The sequence below is a fragment of the Postia placenta genome (genome assembly GCF_002117355.1).
Source record: "Postia placenta MAD-698-R-SB12 unplaced genomic scaffold POSPLAscaffold_24, whole genome shotgun sequence".
NCBI classification, from domain to species: Eukaryota; Fungi; Basidiomycota; class Agaricomycetes; order Polyporales; family Adustoporiaceae; genus Rhodonia; species Rhodonia placenta.
The window spans coordinates 13,882-33,692 of record NW_020169855.1 but is presented as its reverse complement, the minus strand read 5'-3'; the positions used below and the strand labels follow the sequence as shown (position 1 = coordinate 33,692).

Genomic DNA, 19,811 nt, shown 5'->3' with positions numbered 1-19,811 from the left:
CGAGAAGCTCGACTTCGGAGCACTTCTCCATCGAGGCTGCGGAACATCTCTGAAGCAGAGAGGCGTCTCGTAGTCTTGGCGCTTACAATGTTGACACCTATTCATTCTCGGAAGTGGCACTCCCATGTCACGAAGCGTCGCTGAGACGGAGAGACCGAGTTCTCACTGCCTGTCTGCGACCTATACGTCTGCGGCAATTTCTGTGATTCCATCATTGGAAGCAGCGTAGCAATCTACAGCAATCTACAGGTTGAACAGTTCTGTGAGCTCTTCTTACCAGCGAAGATTCTGATCGTACCTTCGGATATCCAATGGCGTGGGTGAGGATGCATGGAAGCGGGGCACCTACCGGGATGTAGACGCCGAATGGCAGTATATAAGGAAGTGGTGAGTGCTAAAGGAACCCCGGTTCCGCCCCACGGCAAAGCATCGAGATAACGGAGATAGCGTGGCGGCGACTCAGGCGCACAAGATATACACTGTATCACGCGGAATATTAACATCAGGAGACCACTTGTGCATCCAGCGGCTGAGAGCCTAATGTTGCCATCCGGCGCCACGAACCTGTGTTCTCCATGCAGCAGACTAATACAGACCGATATTTAGAATGCAAGCAGCGATGGGCAATCCGTTCGTGACAAAGCAGTCATAGTGACAGTATGAAACACTCAGATTAGATGCACCTGAAGCTAGCGATGTGTATTAGAGTTTAGCGCTTCCGTAGAAGTGTGCCGACTAGAAACACCACGATTCATGAGTACTTGTCAGGGAGTGACGTTGGTGAGTGCGTCAGACGGAGGGTTCCACGCAAACTCCACAAAATGAGGCTCTCGGAGTAGTCAAAAGAGACCTCTTGAAACATCAAGATGCGTCGACGTTTCGGCAACGTGAACGTCCATGCAATATGGGAATTTTCGGCGTGACTTCCTACCACCTATATCCAGGAGGCTCGAATTGCCGGTGTTAGTTGATACACCAATCATTATTTCCGCGAACCTGTACTTAGGAAAATTGTGCGTTTGGGTTTGCTCAGTGCTGGTGGTGGGATTCAACGACTCGGCAGTCGCCGCGACAACAGAGCCATGTCCCCCGGCGTCTGCCGACCATTGAGGTGGATCGAGATGCGCATCTCATGTCTTTCCCCACTTGCAATTGGTCTCACAAACTAGACTACATGTTGGCTTCAGCTCGGAGAACGATTCATGCAACATCTCGATGCCAGGGCAAATAGGAACGCATATTCACTCCACGATCCTGCTTCTGGTCATGGTCACGCAAAGTTGTACTGTTCGACAGCTTCCGAGTAGCTCGCCCACAATACCCCTTGTCACACAACAGAAGGCGCAGCTACCAGAATCCGTACAAAATGATGAAACGGGCTGTGTTTCGTTTCCTATGAGAACCTCACATACAGGCACAGCACCCTTAGTAGTCTTGATGTTTGAATCCGTACGGACTCGGAACAGCCGTGAGCGGGAGACACGGTCACATGATCACGCCGTGTTGCATTTCAACCGTTCAGGGGCGTCACAGTCGGGCGCGATGAATATGTGCAGCACGACAGGCTCTCGATACTCTCTGTTCCAGGTGTGAATCCATCTGTTTTACTACTCTTCGTACTCCTTGATACTCTGAACGAATCTTTGCGCCTGTGGCGAAAACGCCATTGCAGACGCCTCACAAATCGTCCGACCAAGACTCATACTGATCGAAGTCCACCGAAATGGCAGCAATCTTCTTTCTCATGACGACAACAGCGTCCTTTCCGAGGGGAAAGTGCAGGGGAGGATCGTGTAGTTCTGAGAGACGATACATCTTCTCGGCCGCCTTGTCGGGGTCAGCGCCAAACGGCGTTTGCAGATGGCCTCGCGTGATATTCGCCGGGAGTGTGGGTTTGATATATGCAGGTGGTTGTGGGAGCTTGACCAGATTGCCTATGGCGTTCGTGCGGAACGCGCCGGGTTCTACGAGTATGACCTAGCGATGGCATGGTAAACATACGGTGTGCGGCGTTCTGCGTAAGGGGAAGGCAACTTGCCTTGATGTTCCATTCGGGGTCCATCTCCGCTGCTAGGGTGTCGCTCAAGCCCTCCAGTGCTGCAGAGTCACTTCAGCATTGGACGGAGAATACGACGCGATCAAGCAGCAGGCTCACCATGCTTGCTGGCAACATAATACCCTAGTCCTGCGGTCGCTATTATGCCTGCCACCGAGGATATCTGTAGCAGACGTCCTCCGGCGGGCTTGTTTACTTCGCGGAAGACCTTGATTGCCTCCTTGCTGACATACATCGCCCCCCAGAAATTCACACGGAACATGTACTGAGCTATCTCGTCTGGAGTACCCTCCACTTCGCCGAGCGCGAAGTATGCCGCGTTGTTCAACACGACGTCGATACGACCAAACTTGGCCACTGCGCTGGAGAAAGCAGCGCTGACTTCCTCCGGTTTGGCGACATCGAGCTTCAAAACGAGCAGCTGGTCCGCGGGATACTTTGCGACGAGGTCAGAGAGGGCGTCGGGCTGGCGCAGGGTGGCGACAGCGATGTCACCCTTCTTCAGAATAAGCTCTGTCATGGAGCGCCCGAACCCAGTAGAGGATCCGGTGACTGTTTCCACGTCAGTACAGATCAATCAAGAGTCATAATTCAACCACTCACTGAACCACACTTTAGGAGACATGTTGCTTGGTGCTATGTTGGCGGTTGCTGATCCTCGTCTGTGTCATACGCTGGCATTTATACTCTGCGCTGCGCGCTACGATGTGAGAACATGAAGGATGCGACGCCACACTGGCTGTTACTGATATGCCGAGCATCGGAATGCTACCACTCGCCTTCGAGCGACTCGGCTTTGGGCGAATGAATACATGAGCGCGACAGCTCACGCAAACTTTGATCCTCGTGACAAACGCCGACTTCGTCGGGTATTGCTAAGCATTGTCGGTCAATGGGGATTGACGGCGTTGAAGGCGATAGAAGGAATGCTGACTCCGATTTACCGTCGCTGAATAGCAAACACATTTTGTTTGATCATTCACTAATGGTGCACCCTATGAGGAAACTGCAACTCTGCCTTGGATGGTCTAGGAAGCTCAAAAGCCTTTAGTAGAGAACGCCAAGGAAGATCGAGGCACAATGGACTTAAATCGTAATCGTGTTTTGATGCATCCCTAACCCATCCTTATATGTACTTGGTCTCCTTTGATCAATACGAATAATAGTACTAAGCCAGGTCGAAGCCAGAGCCGTGGCTTGCTTATCAATTCTTCCAGTCACATAACTTCCACGAGCAGGAAAACTCCTCCTGTGTCCAAGCTCTACACCGCACGTGGGAGAAGTAGCGACTCGATACGAGTCCATACGCCGTGAACAGCCTGGAAGATTACTATCATTCATTTGACTCCTTCCATACCCGTGCAAAATCCGCAATGTCAATTAGAGCGTCTCAGGGACGGACACCACCATATTCCATACACTAATTTGCGATCAGAAGCTGACTTAAAGATGAGTGTCCGGGAGTGCTGCAAGGAAATGATGGAAATCAGGTAGGTGATCCCCGGACCATATTGCTCGGTCATTTGTTTCAAGAATCCAATCTATCGAAGTCGCAGTCGCCAGCTAACACGAATTATGTATGATATACCATGGACAACATGCCCACGTTTCCCATCAGGAAATGTCTCAGTGGTACTCAGAATCTTATCTTTACTATAAGAGTAATGATTCCCGCATGCAGCGTGACAGGTAGGCCTCTGTTGAAACTTGGGATTGTGGCGAGCGCATGCCATCGTATTTGACATTGCTTGTAGTACATAGCAGAATTTGCGCGAGCCTCTCTGTACGTTCCTTACGCGTCTGACAGAGCTCAGACAAACGCGACATAATCTTTTCGATCGTCCTAGCTTTGGGTCTCAGACAGACTTCCACAGCCTGAAATTACATTCCAAAATCGAGCGCACATGGCACCAGACATTTTCGATCACGGATCAGCAACAGCCACTGCGCAGTCCGCGCTAGGCGGAAAGTAAAACCTGCACCGATCATGTGTTCCCCGGGTTGATGCACGTTGGTGCTCGTGTCTCGTGCGGGCTTTTAAGCGCACGCACCTATACTTAGACGTGAAAAAGCCATATGTAGCCAGTTCGGACATTGACCTACTGGCGCTCTTCATCAGGCCACATCCTCAGACCTGACGACATATATGCATAGTGAAGTGCACAGCTGCTTACTACGACACACGTGGGTACGGACATCTTCCGCGTAATCTGGGCAATCCATGTGGGGCGCACATTGCTCACACGATCATTCCGCATATATAGAACCGACGTAATGGCCCCTGTACTTGGCTAGTAGCATCGCTATAAAGCATTCTGCATTTCAAGCGCCGTGCATATTCCCCTTTGCTTCGACCACCTCCAGATACTGGACGGCACATGAAGCATCTAGCTTTACTCCTGTCTGCCGTTCTCTGCTGCATCCCGCTCCCTGTAGCCAGTCAGCTAGCGGCATCAGTGGCTTATGCGCCAGTGCTTACGCCGTGCCCGTCTGGCGTATCTCTTTTAAGGGAGGTAGGCACTGTCGACCAATCTCTCAGCGATGGAGAACACGCATATGTAGCAGGCAGACGATCTGAAGTGTTGCCTGGGGCATGGGGATCGTACCTGGCGGCAGTACTCAAGAGCATGACAGGTGTAACAAACCTCCCAGAATATGTCACAGATATACTGGGCGGCACCTATGGAGAACGTGGATACCCGCACTTCGGGATCGTGACCAGCGGCGGCGGCTACAGGGCAGCGATCTTCGGGGCTGGCGTGCTAAACACCCTCGACGGTCGCAATACCACGTCGGTAGAAGCAGGAACTGGCGGTCTCCTCCAAGCGGCCACTTACCTTGCCGGCCTGTCTGGGGGCAGCTGGCTTGTCACGTCGCTTGCTCAGGCAAACTTCCCCACCTTGCCAGATCTCATTTTTGGCCCCTCTGCATCCGGGAAGGACAGCTTTGGGGGCTGGCTGACGCAGTTTGATCTGTTGGCGCCCAGCGACGATCCACTCGTGGACGGCGTATATCTCCTCGATGTTGTTGCCGAGATCATGGGGAAGCACAGCGCAGGATTCCCAGTGACTATCAGCGATGTATGGGCGCGAACGCTTTCGCGACACTTCGTAAATGGAACCGACGCCAGCAATTTCTGGGACGACACTCTGAAACACGGTGCGGGACTCACCTTGTCTTCAATTGCTGACCTGTATGTCGTGATATCTCCGCAGCCTGCGTTTGAGGTGCTAATATCTGCGCACAGGAACACATTCGCGAATTACGCACAACCATTCCCAATCATCATCGCTGACTCACTTTCGCCAAACGGAAATGAGTCTAATGTGCTCAATGAGACCGACATAGACGTGCCGCTGACGAATCCTATCTACGAGATTAACGTCTGTGAGTACAATCTCGCGGCAGAAGGAATCTCATAATGTGAACTGACGTTGCGGTGAATAGTTGAGTTTGGCTCGTTTGACCCTACGCTTTCCGCCTTCACTCCAACCGAGTACTTGGGCTCTCCTAACGACAGCCTGTGTGCCACCAACGTTGACCAATTGTGCTTCATCGAGGCGATGTCATCGAACGCATATAACGTTTACAACACCTCAGTAAGCTCACAACGCACAGGGGCGCCTGTGGGTGATGCTAACCTAGCGTATAAGGCTGCTGCAGCTGTTATGGAACTTGTGGTCGAGGCGTTCTCGCAATTGATCCCCGAGTCTAAAGTAGAGCTCGACGTGGCGATCGTCCCCAATCCATTCCATGGTGTAGCTCCATCTACGTACATCGACAGCAACGAGACGCTGCTGCAGTTAGTCGACGGTGGCGAGGACGGTGAGACGGTACCGTTCATGCCGCTTCTGGTGAAGGCGCGCAATGTGGAGGTCATCTTTGCGATTGACGTTGTGAGTCGTCCACGCCCCATGCCGAAACCACAGATGTTAAGCATAGACGTCAGGCGGCGGACACCGAGGACAACTGGACGGCAGGGCTGTCCATAATCGTGCGTGATGATTGTGTAGGTGGACTGAGGTCTTGATCTGAACTCTAGTATCACTCCAGGCAACGCAAGACCGGGTGGCATTCTTCACCGACACATACTCCTTCCCACCAGTGCCGCCGCTGGAATCTACGTTCTTAGAGTACAATCTCACGAAACGCCCCACGTTCTTCGGGTGCGAAAGCACTGTGGAGTCCGGGGAGCCGCTCGTCATTTACCTCGCGAACGGCGGTCCGCCGCTGGGGCAGCCGCCGCTCACGAACACGTCGACGGCACAATTCACCTACTCCGCGGACGAGATTGACAAAATGCTCTCCCAGACATTCGATATCGCTACGCAGGGTATACCAGAAGGGCTGGAAAAGGACCCGTTATGGCCGGCGTGTCTAGCGTGCGCTGTTGTAGACAGATCCAGGAGGCGGGAAAGGATCGAACGCAGTGGCGTGTGTGAGAGCTGCATGGAACGGTATTGCTGGAGCTGAGATAGTAGAGACCGAACACGGCGCTGTACATGGCTAATGGACGTCTACTCACCTTCGTTGCGCACTCATTATGAACAATGGGCCTCCTGGTAGTGTATTTGGATCCGTTATTTCTGAGCCCAGCGGGCCTACAGAATTCTGTTTCCTGCGTCAGTAGTCTTTTTGCGTTTGGCCACGATGTTGATGTTCTGCATGAGCGTTATTGAAGACCGATTGCATGTCATTGGTACAACTCAAATCAAGATGTAGACCACACGTACCTGACTCATCAACCCGCGCCCACACCTACCCATGAGCCGGTCTCCCTTCATTTCAGATCACGTCCGACCTTCCACCCATCGCTCGCCGCATTCCAAGTCGTGACCTCAATGTTCGTCTGTTCGTCGAGGTCTTCCCCGTCTCTCTAGGCTGCTTCCGCAAGCACTGGTTGACGCGATGCCAATATCCTCCTCAATCTGGCCATTAGTCATGAAGCCATTGCCGACTCCTGCCGCAAGCTGCGAGGGGAAGTTTTCGTATCGTCACGGTGTGAGGTTGATGTTCCAGAATGTCTGACCTCCGGAAATTGACGCTGATTCAGGCTTAATTGGGCGTAGCGTGTTGCCGTCTGTGCTAGAAGTAAGCCAAACAAGTTCTAGCCTTTGCATGTCTTTGTTTTGCTCGAGGGATCCTCGAGAGCTGCTCGGAGTGATCAAGAGATGATCGGTGCTAACCAAGTATACAGATTCCGAGCGTGTCGAGTTGGCGCCCTCAGCCACCTCCGCACCCACATTGCAATGTTAGCCGTCTCTCTTCTGCAAGATGCACTGTGCCAGCGAATATATCATCTGAACGAGAAATCGACGAACTTCGCTGCCTAACGTTCCCACGGTTCATTGTATGCGAATCTTCATAAGCAAGGCCTGAGGTAAGACCGATGCACGTAACTGGCGCGCAGCTCGGGCCCGGTTTGTCAACACTGAACAGGTCATTTGGCCCCGTGGGAGGTGTGCGCACACTGATTCGTGTGATAAGAAACCACCGCACCAGGGATCTCGCCGATCTGATTCAATTTGTGAGTACTAAATCCCGTCATTCCTTATAATTACATTCTAGCCCCCGCATCTGATTGGAAAAACGTCTGGGGACCAACAGCTATGCCCGTCTCATAGAATGGCTTACTGCTCCTGAATCATTTTTAAGGCAGGCCCGTTGCGTTATGCAACTTATGACTGAAGTCCATCATCGCTACCAGTGATGATGGACTTCAGTCATGGCCCTACTGTTCACTTGAACATTTTCTTGAGAAGCGGGATCGCGGGAATTACAGATAGAAACAGTGATATGACCCATTAGGTAAGTGTTTTTTGTTTCGAAAGAACCACAAGTGGTACCGATGCGTGTGGAAGGAACTCGCTTACGCGTATTTTGACCACGTAACGTCAAATTCCGGCGTATATAAGAAGGCCATGCTGCACTCCCAGATTTCTTGTGCCTACCTCGGTGCACTGTGTGTGCACGTTGCGTAGGAAGACTGAGCCATGGCGGATTCTACCCTTCTACTATGTTGTGCGCTTTTCGTCAGCGCTGCCTGGCTGCTGCGAACACAATTCCGCCAGCGCAGTAGCTACCACGTTATACGCAACATACCTGGACCACCGTCAAACTCCTGGCTGAAAGGTGATCCCTTTCAACTCGATTCGAGACAGGATCTGACGTTTTCCAGGTAATTTCATGAAGTTCTTCGACCGTCACGGGCAGTTATTTCAGCAAGACGTTGCACTGAATTATGGCCCTGTTGTGCGACTCGAAGCCGTTTGCGGCGTACGGTTCATCATACATTTATGCTGCATGCCGCTAGCTCATCAAGCGCCTTAGCACAAGATGTTGTATATCTCGGATCCGAAGGCGTTGCACACTATGCTCATCAAGGAGGAGACCGTCTACGAGGAGACAGATGCATTCTTTGCGTGAGCCGACTTGCCCAAGTATATGCCGACAGATCTGATGGAACACGCAGATCTATGAAGCTGTTGTTCGGGGACTGCCTGCTAGCGACTGCAGGTATGTTCTTGTAACTCATATAGCGGAATGAAACTCACTTTACAGTGCACACTAAGGCGAACATCATCGTAAACAGAGGAAGATGCTCAATCCAGTCTTCTCGGTTAGTCACATGCGACACATGCTACCCATATTCTACAGCACCATCTTCAAGGTATGTGCTCATGATCATGATGACCTTCGAGAATAATACTTATACACACATCGTAAGCTTCGAGAGGTAGTTCGTGCAAAAGTGCAATCGGGTAAGAACGAAGTCGACGTGTTGGAATGGACAGGTCGCGCTGCGCTGGAGCTCATTGGGCAGGGGGGTCTCGGATACTCGTTTGATCCTCTAGCGGTTAACACGGAAACGAGAAACACATATGGCGATGCTATCAAGGCGATGAAGTGCGTGTCCCTCCGCGTCGTGAATTTCTTGCACGTTCTTACGTCCGTCGATGGGCAATCAGCACCAGCCTGATCGAGGTCGAATTTTTCCGCCGGTACCTAGACATCCTGATGGAGTTGGGACCGCGGCGCTTCCGCCGCTTTGTAGTTGACATGTTTCCCAACACCCACGTACAGCACGTCAAGGATGTAGTCGACACGATGGACGAGAAATCTCGAGAAATCTTCCGCAAGAAGAAGACCGCGCTGGCGAAAGGGGACGAAGCGACACTGCGCCAAGTTGGCGAAGGGAAGGACATCATGAGTATCCTCAGTACGTCCGTGGACATTCAGTCCCTATCCAACGTACTAATTTATTTCTAGTCAAGGCGAACAGTGCGGCGTCAGAGCAAGATAGGCTGCCAGAGGACGAGCTGATTGCTCAGATGTCGTCAGTAACTTCAAAATCATGCAGTAGCCCACTCTCACTGGCGAAATCAGTCTGTTGGTTTCGGCCGCTACTGACACTACCTCGAACACGTTGAGTCGGATTTTGCATCTGCTAGCCGAGCACAGAGAGATGCAGGAGAGGTTGCGCGAAGAAATCCTCAAGTCTAGTGCAGGAAACGGCGACATCTCATACGACGTGCTGAACAAGTTGCCTCTGCTAGACGCCGTCTGTCGGGAGACTCTGAGACGGTAAGCCATACTTGCGCTTTTGCTCCATATGCAGCATAAGATGGAATCCCTCCGTAGGTATCCCCCGGTGACAATTCTGATCCGAGCGTACGTGCAGCGTCATTTTCCTACCTTCAACCATTGACGTGTGACGCAGGCCGAGGAAGGATTCAGTACTGCCATTGTCTGAACCGATCTGCGGCATAGACGGGACAATGATCAAGGAGATTCCTATCCCTAAGGGTACTGAGCTTATTATCGGCACGTTTGGGTGCAACGTCAACAAATCTCTGTGGGGCGAGGACTCGCTGGAGTGGAAGCCGGAACGTTGGCTCTCCCCTCTGCCTCGTGCCGTGACCGAGGCTTCGATACCCGGCGTTTACTCCAATTTGTAAGTCGCGGAGAGAACCGGACTGCGACCTAGTGCTGAACACCGCGTGCACAGGATGTCCTTCATCGGAGGCAAGCGCGCATGCATGTAAGTAGATCCTGCAAGCTCGGTCGACTCGATATTTATTACCCATCAATGTAGCGGGTTCAAATTCTCGGAGATGGAGATGAGTAAGTGTCTTGTCCTGAGCTACAACTGGTTACGCTTCGTTCTTACATTTGAATTCACAGAGGTCGTTCTGTCCGTCATGCTGTCCAACTTTACCTTCGAGTTGACGGATAAGCCGATTGAGTGGAATGTCTCGGGTGTATGGTATCCGACCGTTGGGAGGGACAGCGATCTGGCCCAACTGCCCCTCAAGGTGGGGCTATATAAAGCCTGATCTACGACGTTCCCACAGGCATCGCTGTCATGACATGTACAGACACGGGTTGTACGAGATAACCATGGAAGTGACAGTACGATGCGATTCCCCCTTTTCCTACCACTCGGTTTGCCATATTTCTTGCTCTATTTGTATTCTGTGCTTTCGAAATGGTCTATTGTTTGACCGTGAGCTCTGTCCTTGTCAGTACATTGACCTGAAGTCAAGTGCCGCACTCAACACACAATTCAACATACGAATACAATTGGATGCATATGCCAGCCAGTGCAGCGTAGATTACAGAGATATTGATATAGCTGAATGAGACATGACTTACTTTAGCAAAGTATGTAGGACTCACGAGAGTAAGGGTGATGAAAGCAAGTCAACAAGCGCACATGGTGCGTGAGGCTGATAATGGCGACTTGAAGCCCGCCTGTCGCTTTAAGCAGTGTGCTTGTTTGCGAGCAGAATAAAAATAAATATTGAGACCCGTAGGTCTACCACTCCGGGAAAGCGTGTCATCCTTGTGCAGGGGCCATGCTAATCTTCTCTGTATCGTTCCAATTTTTTCGTATGTCACCCCAAAGGGGACAATCAATGTTGATGGAGTACCTTTGCAGCCGACATCATCTTGTATTGTCTGCAGCCCGCGGGTTGAGACGGCGGCTACCATTGATGTTTGCCTTAAGAGTTGAGGTCATTGCCTGCTAAAGCTAGACCCACGGCGTGATTCCATGAGCCCGAGAAGTGTGATATGGGCGTAGCAGTAGCATAATAGATATGAACACACATGCAAACGACTGTTTTGTATATTTTAAGTGTACAAGCGCCCGTCTCGATCGGTTGCCCCACGACTGGAGTTTCCCTACATTGTCGAGGCACGCACCGGCTCTCGAACAATTTTTGATCCTTCTGGGCTGTTATTATGCGGTACGAAATTATCACTGTCTGCCCCGGCGAAGAGATTGATATCGGTCTCGCGCGGAACTCAAATGTGTGCTACTTATCGGCAAATAGAGCAGCCAGATCTGGGATCTATATTTGCGACCTTATATAGGTGCACAACCTAATCAGGGGAAATACCAATATCTATAAGGTTTACAATTGCTCACCAGCCTGTTGCATTATCTGTTATCCTGCCTTCCGCCTATGGCTCTGGATATGTTAGTACGCCTATACTCAAAGCGCGCATTCAAGAAGGCATTCGGAATGCACGCTTTAGTCGCACATTAATGCAGGTCCGGATATTCATCGGCGTGTTGCGGCGACATGCGGTGCGCATGAGCCGCCTCGGTGGCACAACAACATACTAGGTGAGCACCCCCGTTTTGCTCAGACTGAGCTGAGGACCACCGAATGGGAGCTGCGTGCCGACGCTCGCCGCACTTTCGTCGCGACCTCGAGTGATCGTTTGGTGTTCCAATGTTCCAAGACGCCGCCACAATACGCCATGGAGGTCGGCGCTTATTCACCCCACTCGCCGGGCGAGGTGCCGATCCATCTGTCAGGACGACACTGCCTGTACTCAAGGCAAGTACCTTCGACGAACGCATCGAACAAGATTGGTTGTATACGCAACAAGAACCTGATCATGTCTTGTTGTCCTGGCCGACCATCAAAATGTGTCCAGCAGCCGTCGGGTATGCACACTGCTTTCCTTTCAATGTACTGAAAACCCGTGCCCGTGAGTACTGTGCTCTCTTGGCGGCCAGCAAGCGGTGTTCAATGCCTGAAACGCAAGCCGACGCCGATGCATCCGTATCATTGTGTATCGACAGGTGCTCCACTTTGACAGCGTCCGTCGGGGGCGTCTATGCCTCGGTCCACTACATAAATACTACCTTGGGGCTCCATGAACAGACCCCAGCTCTCAGCCTTTCTTTCGCAGAGCCCACAGGACTTCCAAGCACAGGTACTGGATAGTGCGTGTCTACAATCTTATCAATCGATCATTCGACTAACTTTGGGGATGACAGCCTTGTTTGTTTCTCTTACGACCATTCTTTACGACTTCAACTCACATCCGCTTTAACGACCTCCCTCAACTTTGATCAATACCTTTACCCCTCTTATAGCTATCATGCGTGCCGCCACCGCTGCCCCCGTTCTTCTCCTTGCTGCTGCCATTGCGCCGGCCATGGCTGCCCCCATTGCTTTGTACATCCTTCGATTATATAACTACCATTCCTACTGACTGATAACAACTTCCATGCACAGATCCTCGGATGCGGAGCTCATCGCACGCGAACCGTTTCATATGCGCCCAGTCAGCACGACCTGGACCTTCCCGAAAGGCCGCATCGGCACCGTCGTGAACCGTCCGCGCTCATTTGACGATGACGAACTCATGGCACGCTCGTTCGACGACGAATTGTACGCGCGGGATGCGCCTCCCGTGGCAGGCAGTGAAGCGGTCAACTGGAAGAAGGTCGGTAACGTCGCAGGCAAGATCGCCGGCGGTGTGGGCAAGGTCCTCTCCTTCCTTAAGCGCGAAGACCAGGAGTTGCTCGCCCGCGCGATTGAGGACGAGCTGATCGCGCGCGAGCCGCTGGTACCCGGCCCAATCAGCTTCATCCCGATGAACACTGGCCTACGGTGGACAAAAGGCCGTATGGGTACCGTCGTGAACCCTCTGCGCTCGTTCGACGATGATGAACTCATGGCACGCTCCTTCGACGACGAACTGTACGCGCGCGAGGCGCCCCCCGCGGCAGGCAGTGAAGCAGTCAACTGGAAGAAGGTCGGCAACGTCGCAGGCAAGATCGCCGGCGGCGTAGGCAAGGTCCTCTCCTTCCTCAAGCGCGAAGACCAGGAGCTGCTCGCTCGCGCGATTGAGGACGAGCTGCTTGCCCGCGAGCTGCCGCTTCACGGTCCAATCAGCATGATCCCGACCAACATACGGTGGACGAAAGGCCGCATCGGCACTGTCGTGAACCCTCCGCGCTCGTTCGACGACGACGAACTTATGGCGCGCTCATTTGACGACGAGCTGTACGCGCGCTCGGACTTCGTGCTGGATGAGCTTGACTGAGGGGTGGTGTTTATTTCATGGTGATTTCTCGGTACTTGATGAGGTTTGTATGTTGTGTAGTTGTCGTGATGCGAATGGGCTATGGCTGAGGCTCAATATGCGGTGGGTCCTTTAAAGAATATTGAAGATCACTACGTTTGCCACAACAGCAATGCAGGCGCTCAACATGCCACGAGACATCAGCGAAAAGGCATTATTAAGGACAAATTGGGCTTAAGCACGTCTCTCGGAATGAAAATCGAAGCATGATAAATAAATATGATCGAGGTGTGTTGAGCCGCATAACGAACAACAGTAGTTGTACTAGGTCAATAAGTCGCGCGTTCAGGCAGGAACCGTTGTAAGCCCAGTAGAACGTGTAGGGTCCATATCCCGCCTCTGCCGCCTATTCAGCGGTCAGGCCAGCGGCACATAAAATCCCGTGCCGTCCAGCAACTCCAACCCATCAATGAACGCACTCCCAAGGCAGCCTGCGCTCGCGTGCAACGCGATGTATGAGCTAGGCGTGGCTGAAGTAATTTGTGGATGCGTAGAACAGCGCTGGTCTGCCACGCGCGACCCACTAGAAATGTTGACACGCGTAGCTATAGTACGGACTGGCCCATGGACCATTAGGTGCTGTTTATCATTTATCATCGTAAAAACTGAGGGCATCCTTGTACAATAACACTCGTTAAAGATGCATGCCGCATAGTTTCTTCTTCAGTACTTTGTTCAAGATAGCGGCCTTGGTGTATGAAGGTAAAGTGCCAACCGCGCTGCTCACGCCATCATCTAGCGCGTAATGTCACTGGCACGTGTTTCGTTATGGGCGTTACAGCCTGCAAGGCCTTCACATTCGACTCTCACATGTCTGCCTCTTAATCGTCTCCCACTGCAAGTTTCATGGACTGTGTGACAGCTATGGGACATCATGATGTTTTTCCAATACTGTCTTCACCCGCTTAAGGTCAGGAAGGTCGAATTATATTTTAGTACATACCATCGAACGAACCGTGAAGCAGATCGTCATGTTTACATTGACTAAACCATGGCTGGTTCAGTGACATATCCGTACACAGTTGACCTAGGATCACAAATGTTTGAAGGTGGCAGTGTTAGGCACAGCGTCGCGTTGACTCGGACATTAGCGCGGCTACTAATGGGCAAGATTAGGTTTGTTATGCTGGGCACTTGTTACCGAAGTGAACTGATGTCAGGTTCAGGACGCACGCAATGGCCTGGAAAGGATGTTGATGTTGATGTGGAGTACACAGCCAAACGGCCTTCGAACACGGCCGTTGTCTGGCGTGTGCCCTAACACTACTTCTCGCTGGCCGACGTGAGTCCGCATTGTTCGTCAGGATATGCTGAAACACCTGGATTTGACGTGTGCAAGCCGTGCTGCTACGTTGTCATGAGCGGCTGTACGCGCTGAAAACATGTATTTAAGGCATACGTCTACGTTGACAGACCTTAGCTCTCAGCCTTTGTCCCTTCGTAGAGCCCATTTTATTGAACAAGTATTGGCACTGGCTGGTGAGTATTCCCTGCATTTGCTTGTGAAGCCTTCCTCACCGTTCGCTTGGTATAGCCTTGCTTGTTTCTTTTACGACATTCGTTGCATCTGCACCACGACCATTTCTGTCTCTACGAATCCAGCTGCCACCTCATTTGTCATTGATTGAATTCAGGATCCTCGCATTTGTCATGCATTCCTCCACCGTTATTCCCGTTCTCCTTGCCGTCGCATCGGTCTCGTCAGTTCTGGCAGCTCCTGTCGCTTCGTAAGTTGCGCATGGACAGTGCGCTATAACTACTCAACGATTTACTCTGCACACAGGTCCGCAGAGATGCTGGTCACACGTGAGCCGTGGGTCGGGCCTTGGCGCAACCCCAATGTTCCTCTGAATCCCTCCGGTTCGTCCGCGACGGCACGACTCCTCGGGATTCGTGACCCCCACGGCGATGTCTATGCTCGGGACGTTATATGGAAGAAGATCGAAGACCATGGCATCCTCAAGCCATTTGACTGGCTAAATGCTCACATCCACCAGCGTGACGACCAAGAGGTCTCCGCGCGCACTACTGGAGACGAGGTGTACGCACGCGAGATGGACGACGGGCGTATCGCGCGCGAACCATGGCATGAGCCCGCTCGCAACGTCAAATATCTCGCACTTCCGCCAGGCTTTAAATTCCACACGAACAACCTCGTAGCCGCGCGTGCGTTCGACGATGGCAAGCTCTACGCCCGGACTGTCCAGTGGAAGAAGATTCCTCTCGAGCAACCCGGCATCTTGGAACCTTACAATACTGCGTTCCATTCCTTTAACTTCGTTCCACGCCGAGCCCCGCGCTCCTTTAAAAGCAAACTCGAAGGCCCCATTTACAGGGTCGGGTCCTTACTGCAACGCGAAGACCAGGAGGTGTTGGCGCGGGCGAATGAGGACGAGTTACACGCGCGATCTGACTTCATGATTGAGGAACTCGACTGAGGGCGGCCATGCATTCACATTATTATTGTCGTATAGCTGGTACAAATGTGGTTTAGACTTTGGCTGAGGCTCAACTTCCGTTTGTTAAGTTGGGTATATCGAGGAGTATGTATACCTAAGGAACTCGGCTTCGCTCGTACACATTACATGGAAAGATGCTGCGAAACTGATGCCATGATCACCAAGAATGCAGGTACTTCCGGTCAGCACAGGCTCTGAGTTCCTTGCATGCGATCGAACTCATACCGTTGGATTTGCGGTCAGACTAATAATTGTCTACTTCTGTGGACTCATCCACTTCCTCAGGTGTTATCCGACCTGCAGGATCGAATGCCCAGCGAGCCAGATGGGGAGAGTTCTCAGACTGCGCTATCTGCCTTGCTCAAGGATTGCCGATCCACTCCGTACGATGCAGCGTATATCTGTTCGAGAGCATGAACCATCAACAATACTAGTACAAAACAAGCTCGCATTGCAACTAGCGACGTGATCCCCCGTGGCGCATCCGATGTAATTGTCGAAGAAGTTGAGCGTGAACACTACTTCTTGCCCGACCTTGAAGTGGGACGTTACTGTCAGTAGCATACGACTACGTATATAGGATCAATCACGTACTTCTTGATACCACCGCCAGGAGCTCCGCCTGTGGTTGACGTTTGGGATATCAATCAGACTTTTTGCAGATAGCAAAGTTGACATACCCTTAGAAGCTGGGGTCCACATAAGCATGAGATGTATGCTCTTGAAAAGTCTAATAAGACGCACCCTTGTCTCGAGCAGCTTTCAAAGCAGCCTCCTCCTGCTTCTTCCTCTGCTGGAAAGCGGCATCGTCCTCGTCGAGCTCTTTCTTCTCCTTCTTAGGAGCCTATCAAGACCATCGAATTGCATGAGCAAGTAGTGTGAGTCAGCAAGGTAAACGTATTGCATACCTTGAGGGGCTTTGCCTTACCACCCTGTCTGCCGGACATCGTTGAGCAAGTGAGAAGTAATTAATTGTATTTTACAGGTCGAGTGGTCAAACCGATCGAGATCTGACTCCAATCACACGTGACTTCAACGCGTCCGTCGCGTCAAGGGGAGCAGGTTACAAGTTTGAAATCCCGTGAATGCAAACTGCTCGAGGTCTCTTGTATTAGGACTTCTATCGAGCACAAACAAGTCATTTCATCTTGCATGGAACACACTTGATTGCAACGCTGTTATTAAACTTGGGGCTGATGCCGAAAACACCTCCGAACTTGCCAAGGCGATAGCAACTGCTGCCGATCACTGACAGGATTGAAGTTTCGCCCGTCGACTCGATCTCTTTGTATGTACGCTATGCGCTTCTTCCACAAGCCACAAAAATGCAAGACACGCGAGCTTACCGCAGTGGTGATTAGGCATTTATGAATTTATGGCAGCATATACGTGTTGGAAAACCGGATGTAAGAAGTATTTGTAGTGCGTGGTATACCCATGTGCGTCGACGATTCTTGCTTCCAGACCTGTCAGATGGGCGTCTCGGAGCACTGAGCGACCGGCTTCGTATATACAGTTGAAAATCCTAGCTTTTCCCGTCTCCTTTAGTCTCATGTCTATACCCAACACTTACTAAACTACACACTACTATACTGCCATTCATTTAAGACTCGACATGCAACGTCTTGTGCGTATCATATGGGCTTTCTATGTACCCTGGATAGTCGGGGCAGCGACGGCTGAGCAATGGCGAAGTCGGTCTATATACCAGTCGGTGTCATTTCCACGTATGCCCTACTACCCGCTAATGCAATGTCTAGAATAATCACGGATCGATACGCGCTACCTTCAAACGCAGAGTCAACCAAGTGCAACACGGGAAACCAGACGTGGTGTGGTGGGACCTGGAATGCGATCCGCGAAAACCTCGACTATGTCCAAAATGCAGGGTTCACGGCGATCTGGATCAGTCCTGTCTCGCAAAACTACGAAGGTCCACGCACGGCCTATGGAGATGCCTACCACGGGTACTGGATTGCCGACGCCACGAAACTGAACGACAGATTTGGCTCTGCTGACGACCTGAAAGCGCTCTCTGCGGAACTTCATAAGCGGGGAATGTACGTTTCCCTCGGGATATCACCAATACTGCTACCGTAATCACTGCGTTGCAGGTACCTCATGGTCGATGTAGTAGTCAACAACGTCATGGCCACTTCGACTACGCCAGACCTGTCGCCGTACATGTTCAAGGAGCAGGTGCGCGATCTCGAAGGAGGACACAATATGTGCGCTGATATACGGATGGCTCAGTCCCAATATCACCCGTATTGTCCGATTCAATGGGGAAACACCACAAGCGAACAGGACTGCTGGCTAGGCGATACTAATGTTACGCTTCCAGATTTAGACACTCAAAACCCGAGTGTTGTGTCCGGCTACAGCCTTTGGATCAAAGAGCTCGTGGAGGAGTATCAAATAGATGGCTTGCGAATTGATGGTAAGCGCACCGTTTCTGAGCCCATATCGCTGATAATACGACTGCATCAATATCTGCTGGTACCAAGCCGCAAAGTGAGTCGGTCTTTAGAGAAGGTGAACACTTCATGACAAGAATTCCTAGACATGTCAATACCGACTTCTGGCCGATATTCTGCGGAGCCGCAGGCGTCTTTTGTATAGGCGAAGTGTTCGATGGAAATATAACGTGAGGGGCGCCCTTCACTGCTTCGATCGTTGCTCAATGGTATTGCGTTCAGACAAGCTGCCCAGTACCAGGGCCCGAATGCTCTGGACTCTATTCTGAACTATCCCATGTACGGTGTTCTTGTGGATGCCTTCGCTATCCCCGGTGCACGAAACGTTTCCGCCGTCGCCGATACAATTGCGCAGTCCAGAAAGCTGTTCAAGGTACGTCAAAGATCGCATCTTTCTTTTGAGTAATTACCTCACGTTGTAGTATGTCCACAGGATCCTGGCCTACTCGGGAATTTCCTGGAGGACCAAGACGTCCCCCGCTGGGCCAATTTCTCCGTTGATCCACAGACACTGTACAACGCCATGGTCTTCACTTTCATGTCAGACGGGTGAGCGCCGATCGTCGAGGCATGTTGCTTACATTTAAAACGCTAAATCAGCATTCCTATCGTCTATTACGGCCAAGAACAAGGGTTCAATGGTAGTGGTGACCCTGTACGTGCTCACTTCGTCGATTGAGTGCAACCGCGGCCTGACACTTTTGTATCTACAGTGGAATAGGGAACCTCTCTGGCCATCCGGATACGCCAATTCGTCAATCTACCAATTAGTGACCAGTCTCAACAAGGTACGTTTTACTCTAGCTTCATCATACGAGCAACAGATCTCATCGGTATGGGATAGTTCCGGAATTTCTTGATTGCAGGGAATACTGGCTGGCTCCATTCTCCAGCTCAGGTCTTGACAACGAGCCCATATGGTTTGGGGCTGATGAAGGGGGACGTAGTATCGATCCTGACCACGATCGGCTCACCGGTAGGTTGCCGACCCCCTTCGAGTGCCTCTTATGCACCTCTGATGGGAGTGTCCGATAATAATTCCAGCCCCAAAACGTCAGTCTAGCAGTCTACACACCATTCCGGGAAGAGAGTGCGACGACCGAGTGCGTTGACATATGCTCGTCGCATTATTGGCTCGCGAACTGACAACTCCTACAGCATACTGACTTGCAAGCAGTATGCGGTCGGTAGCAATGGCACTATTGTTGTGTCATACGAGAAGGGAGGAAGGCCTACCATACTCATACCGGATAAGCTGCTGGCGAATTCTGGATTCTGCGGATACGAGCCACAGGTGGCAGTTTTCACCGGGAATGCAGCCTTATCGGGTGCTGTTGGTCGGTCCATGAGGTCCGGGATAACAACTGAGTTTGCATTGTTATTCTTAATAGGAATTTGTACATTCCTCGCGATGTAATTCATACTGGA

The 19,811-nt window shown here is 51.5% G+C and overlaps 7 protein-coding genes across 7 annotated transcripts; 5 read left to right on the top strand and 2 right to left on the bottom strand.

Moving 5' to 3' along the window:
* Window positions 1-1,677: 1,677 nt before the first annotated feature.
* Window positions 1,678-2,681, bottom strand: POSPLADRAFT_1160336 (hypothetical protein; the record flags this gene model as incomplete). The annotated part of the gene is made up of 4 exons (XM_024487530.1): window positions 1,678-1,964; window positions 2,002-2,097; window positions 2,156-2,608; window positions 2,660-2,681. The coding sequence occupies 4 exons, from the start codon at window positions 2,679-2,681 to the stop codon at window positions 1,678-1,680; spliced, it is 858 nt and encodes a 285-aa protein (XP_024333017.1).
* A 1,753-nt stretch (window positions 2,682-4,434) lies between these two features.
* On the top strand, window positions 4,435-6,529 carry POSPLADRAFT_1050753 (hypothetical protein; the record flags this gene model as incomplete). The annotated part of the gene is made up of 5 exons (XM_024480056.1): window positions 4,435-5,249; window positions 5,304-5,443; window positions 5,504-5,952; window positions 5,994-6,050; window positions 6,110-6,529. The coding sequence occupies 5 exons, from the start codon at window positions 4,435-4,437 to the stop codon at window positions 6,527-6,529; spliced, it is 1,881 nt and encodes a 626-aa protein (XP_024333016.1).
* A 1,520-nt stretch (window positions 6,530-8,049) lies between these two features.
* On the top strand, window positions 8,050-10,392 carry POSPLADRAFT_1160411 (hypothetical protein; the record flags this gene model as incomplete). The annotated part of the gene is made up of 14 exons (XM_024487542.1): window positions 8,050-8,188; window positions 8,235-8,332; window positions 8,387-8,478; window positions 8,529-8,572; window positions 8,629-8,726; window positions 8,784-8,962; window positions 9,031-9,275; window positions 9,326-9,392; window positions 9,443-9,640; window positions 9,698-9,727; window positions 9,777-10,010; window positions 10,065-10,097; window positions 10,152-10,180; window positions 10,241-10,392. 14 exons carry the CDS (start codon window positions 8,050-8,052, stop codon window positions 10,390-10,392), a joined length of 1,638 nt encoding a protein of 545 aa, XP_024333015.1.
* A 2,122-nt stretch (window positions 10,393-12,514) lies between these two features.
* On the top strand, window positions 12,515-13,408 carry POSPLADRAFT_1050751 (hypothetical protein; the record flags this gene model as incomplete). The annotated part of the gene is made up of 2 exons (XM_024480055.1): window positions 12,515-12,534; window positions 12,595-13,408. 2 exons carry the CDS (start codon window positions 12,515-12,517, stop codon window positions 13,406-13,408), a joined length of 834 nt encoding a protein of 277 aa, XP_024333014.1.
* Window positions 13,409-15,097: 1,689 nt separating this feature from the next.
* Window positions 15,098-15,885, top strand: POSPLADRAFT_1062711 (hypothetical protein; the record flags this gene model as incomplete). The annotated part of the gene is made up of 2 exons (XM_024481550.1): window positions 15,098-15,174; window positions 15,231-15,885. The coding sequence occupies 2 exons, from the start codon at window positions 15,098-15,100 to the stop codon at window positions 15,883-15,885; spliced, it is 732 nt and encodes a 243-aa protein (XP_024333013.1).
* A 358-nt stretch (window positions 15,886-16,243) lies between these two features.
* Window positions 16,244-16,853, bottom strand: POSPLADRAFT_1076631 (hypothetical protein; the record flags this gene model as incomplete). The annotated part of the gene is made up of 5 exons (XM_024482934.1): window positions 16,244-16,440; window positions 16,501-16,528; window positions 16,587-16,595; window positions 16,651-16,750; window positions 16,815-16,853. 5 exons carry the CDS (start codon window positions 16,851-16,853, stop codon window positions 16,425-16,427), a joined length of 192 nt encoding a protein of 63 aa, XP_024333012.1. The 3' UTR covers window positions 16,244-16,424.
* Window positions 16,854-17,521: 668 nt separating this feature from the next.
* POSPLADRAFT_1160363 (glycoside hydrolase family 13 protein) lies at window positions 17,522-19,800 on the top strand (the record flags this gene model as incomplete). The annotated part of the gene is made up of 12 exons (XM_024487535.1): window positions 17,522-17,616; window positions 17,667-17,966; window positions 18,021-18,105; window positions 18,160-18,346; window positions 18,442-18,553; window positions 18,606-18,756; window positions 18,817-18,932; window positions 18,984-19,038; window positions 19,097-19,171; window positions 19,228-19,359; window positions 19,428-19,486; window positions 19,542-19,800. The coding sequence occupies 12 exons, from the start codon at window positions 17,522-17,524 to the stop codon at window positions 19,798-19,800; spliced, it is 1,626 nt and encodes a 541-aa protein (XP_024333011.1).
* Window positions 19,801-19,811: the final 11 nt, after the last annotated feature.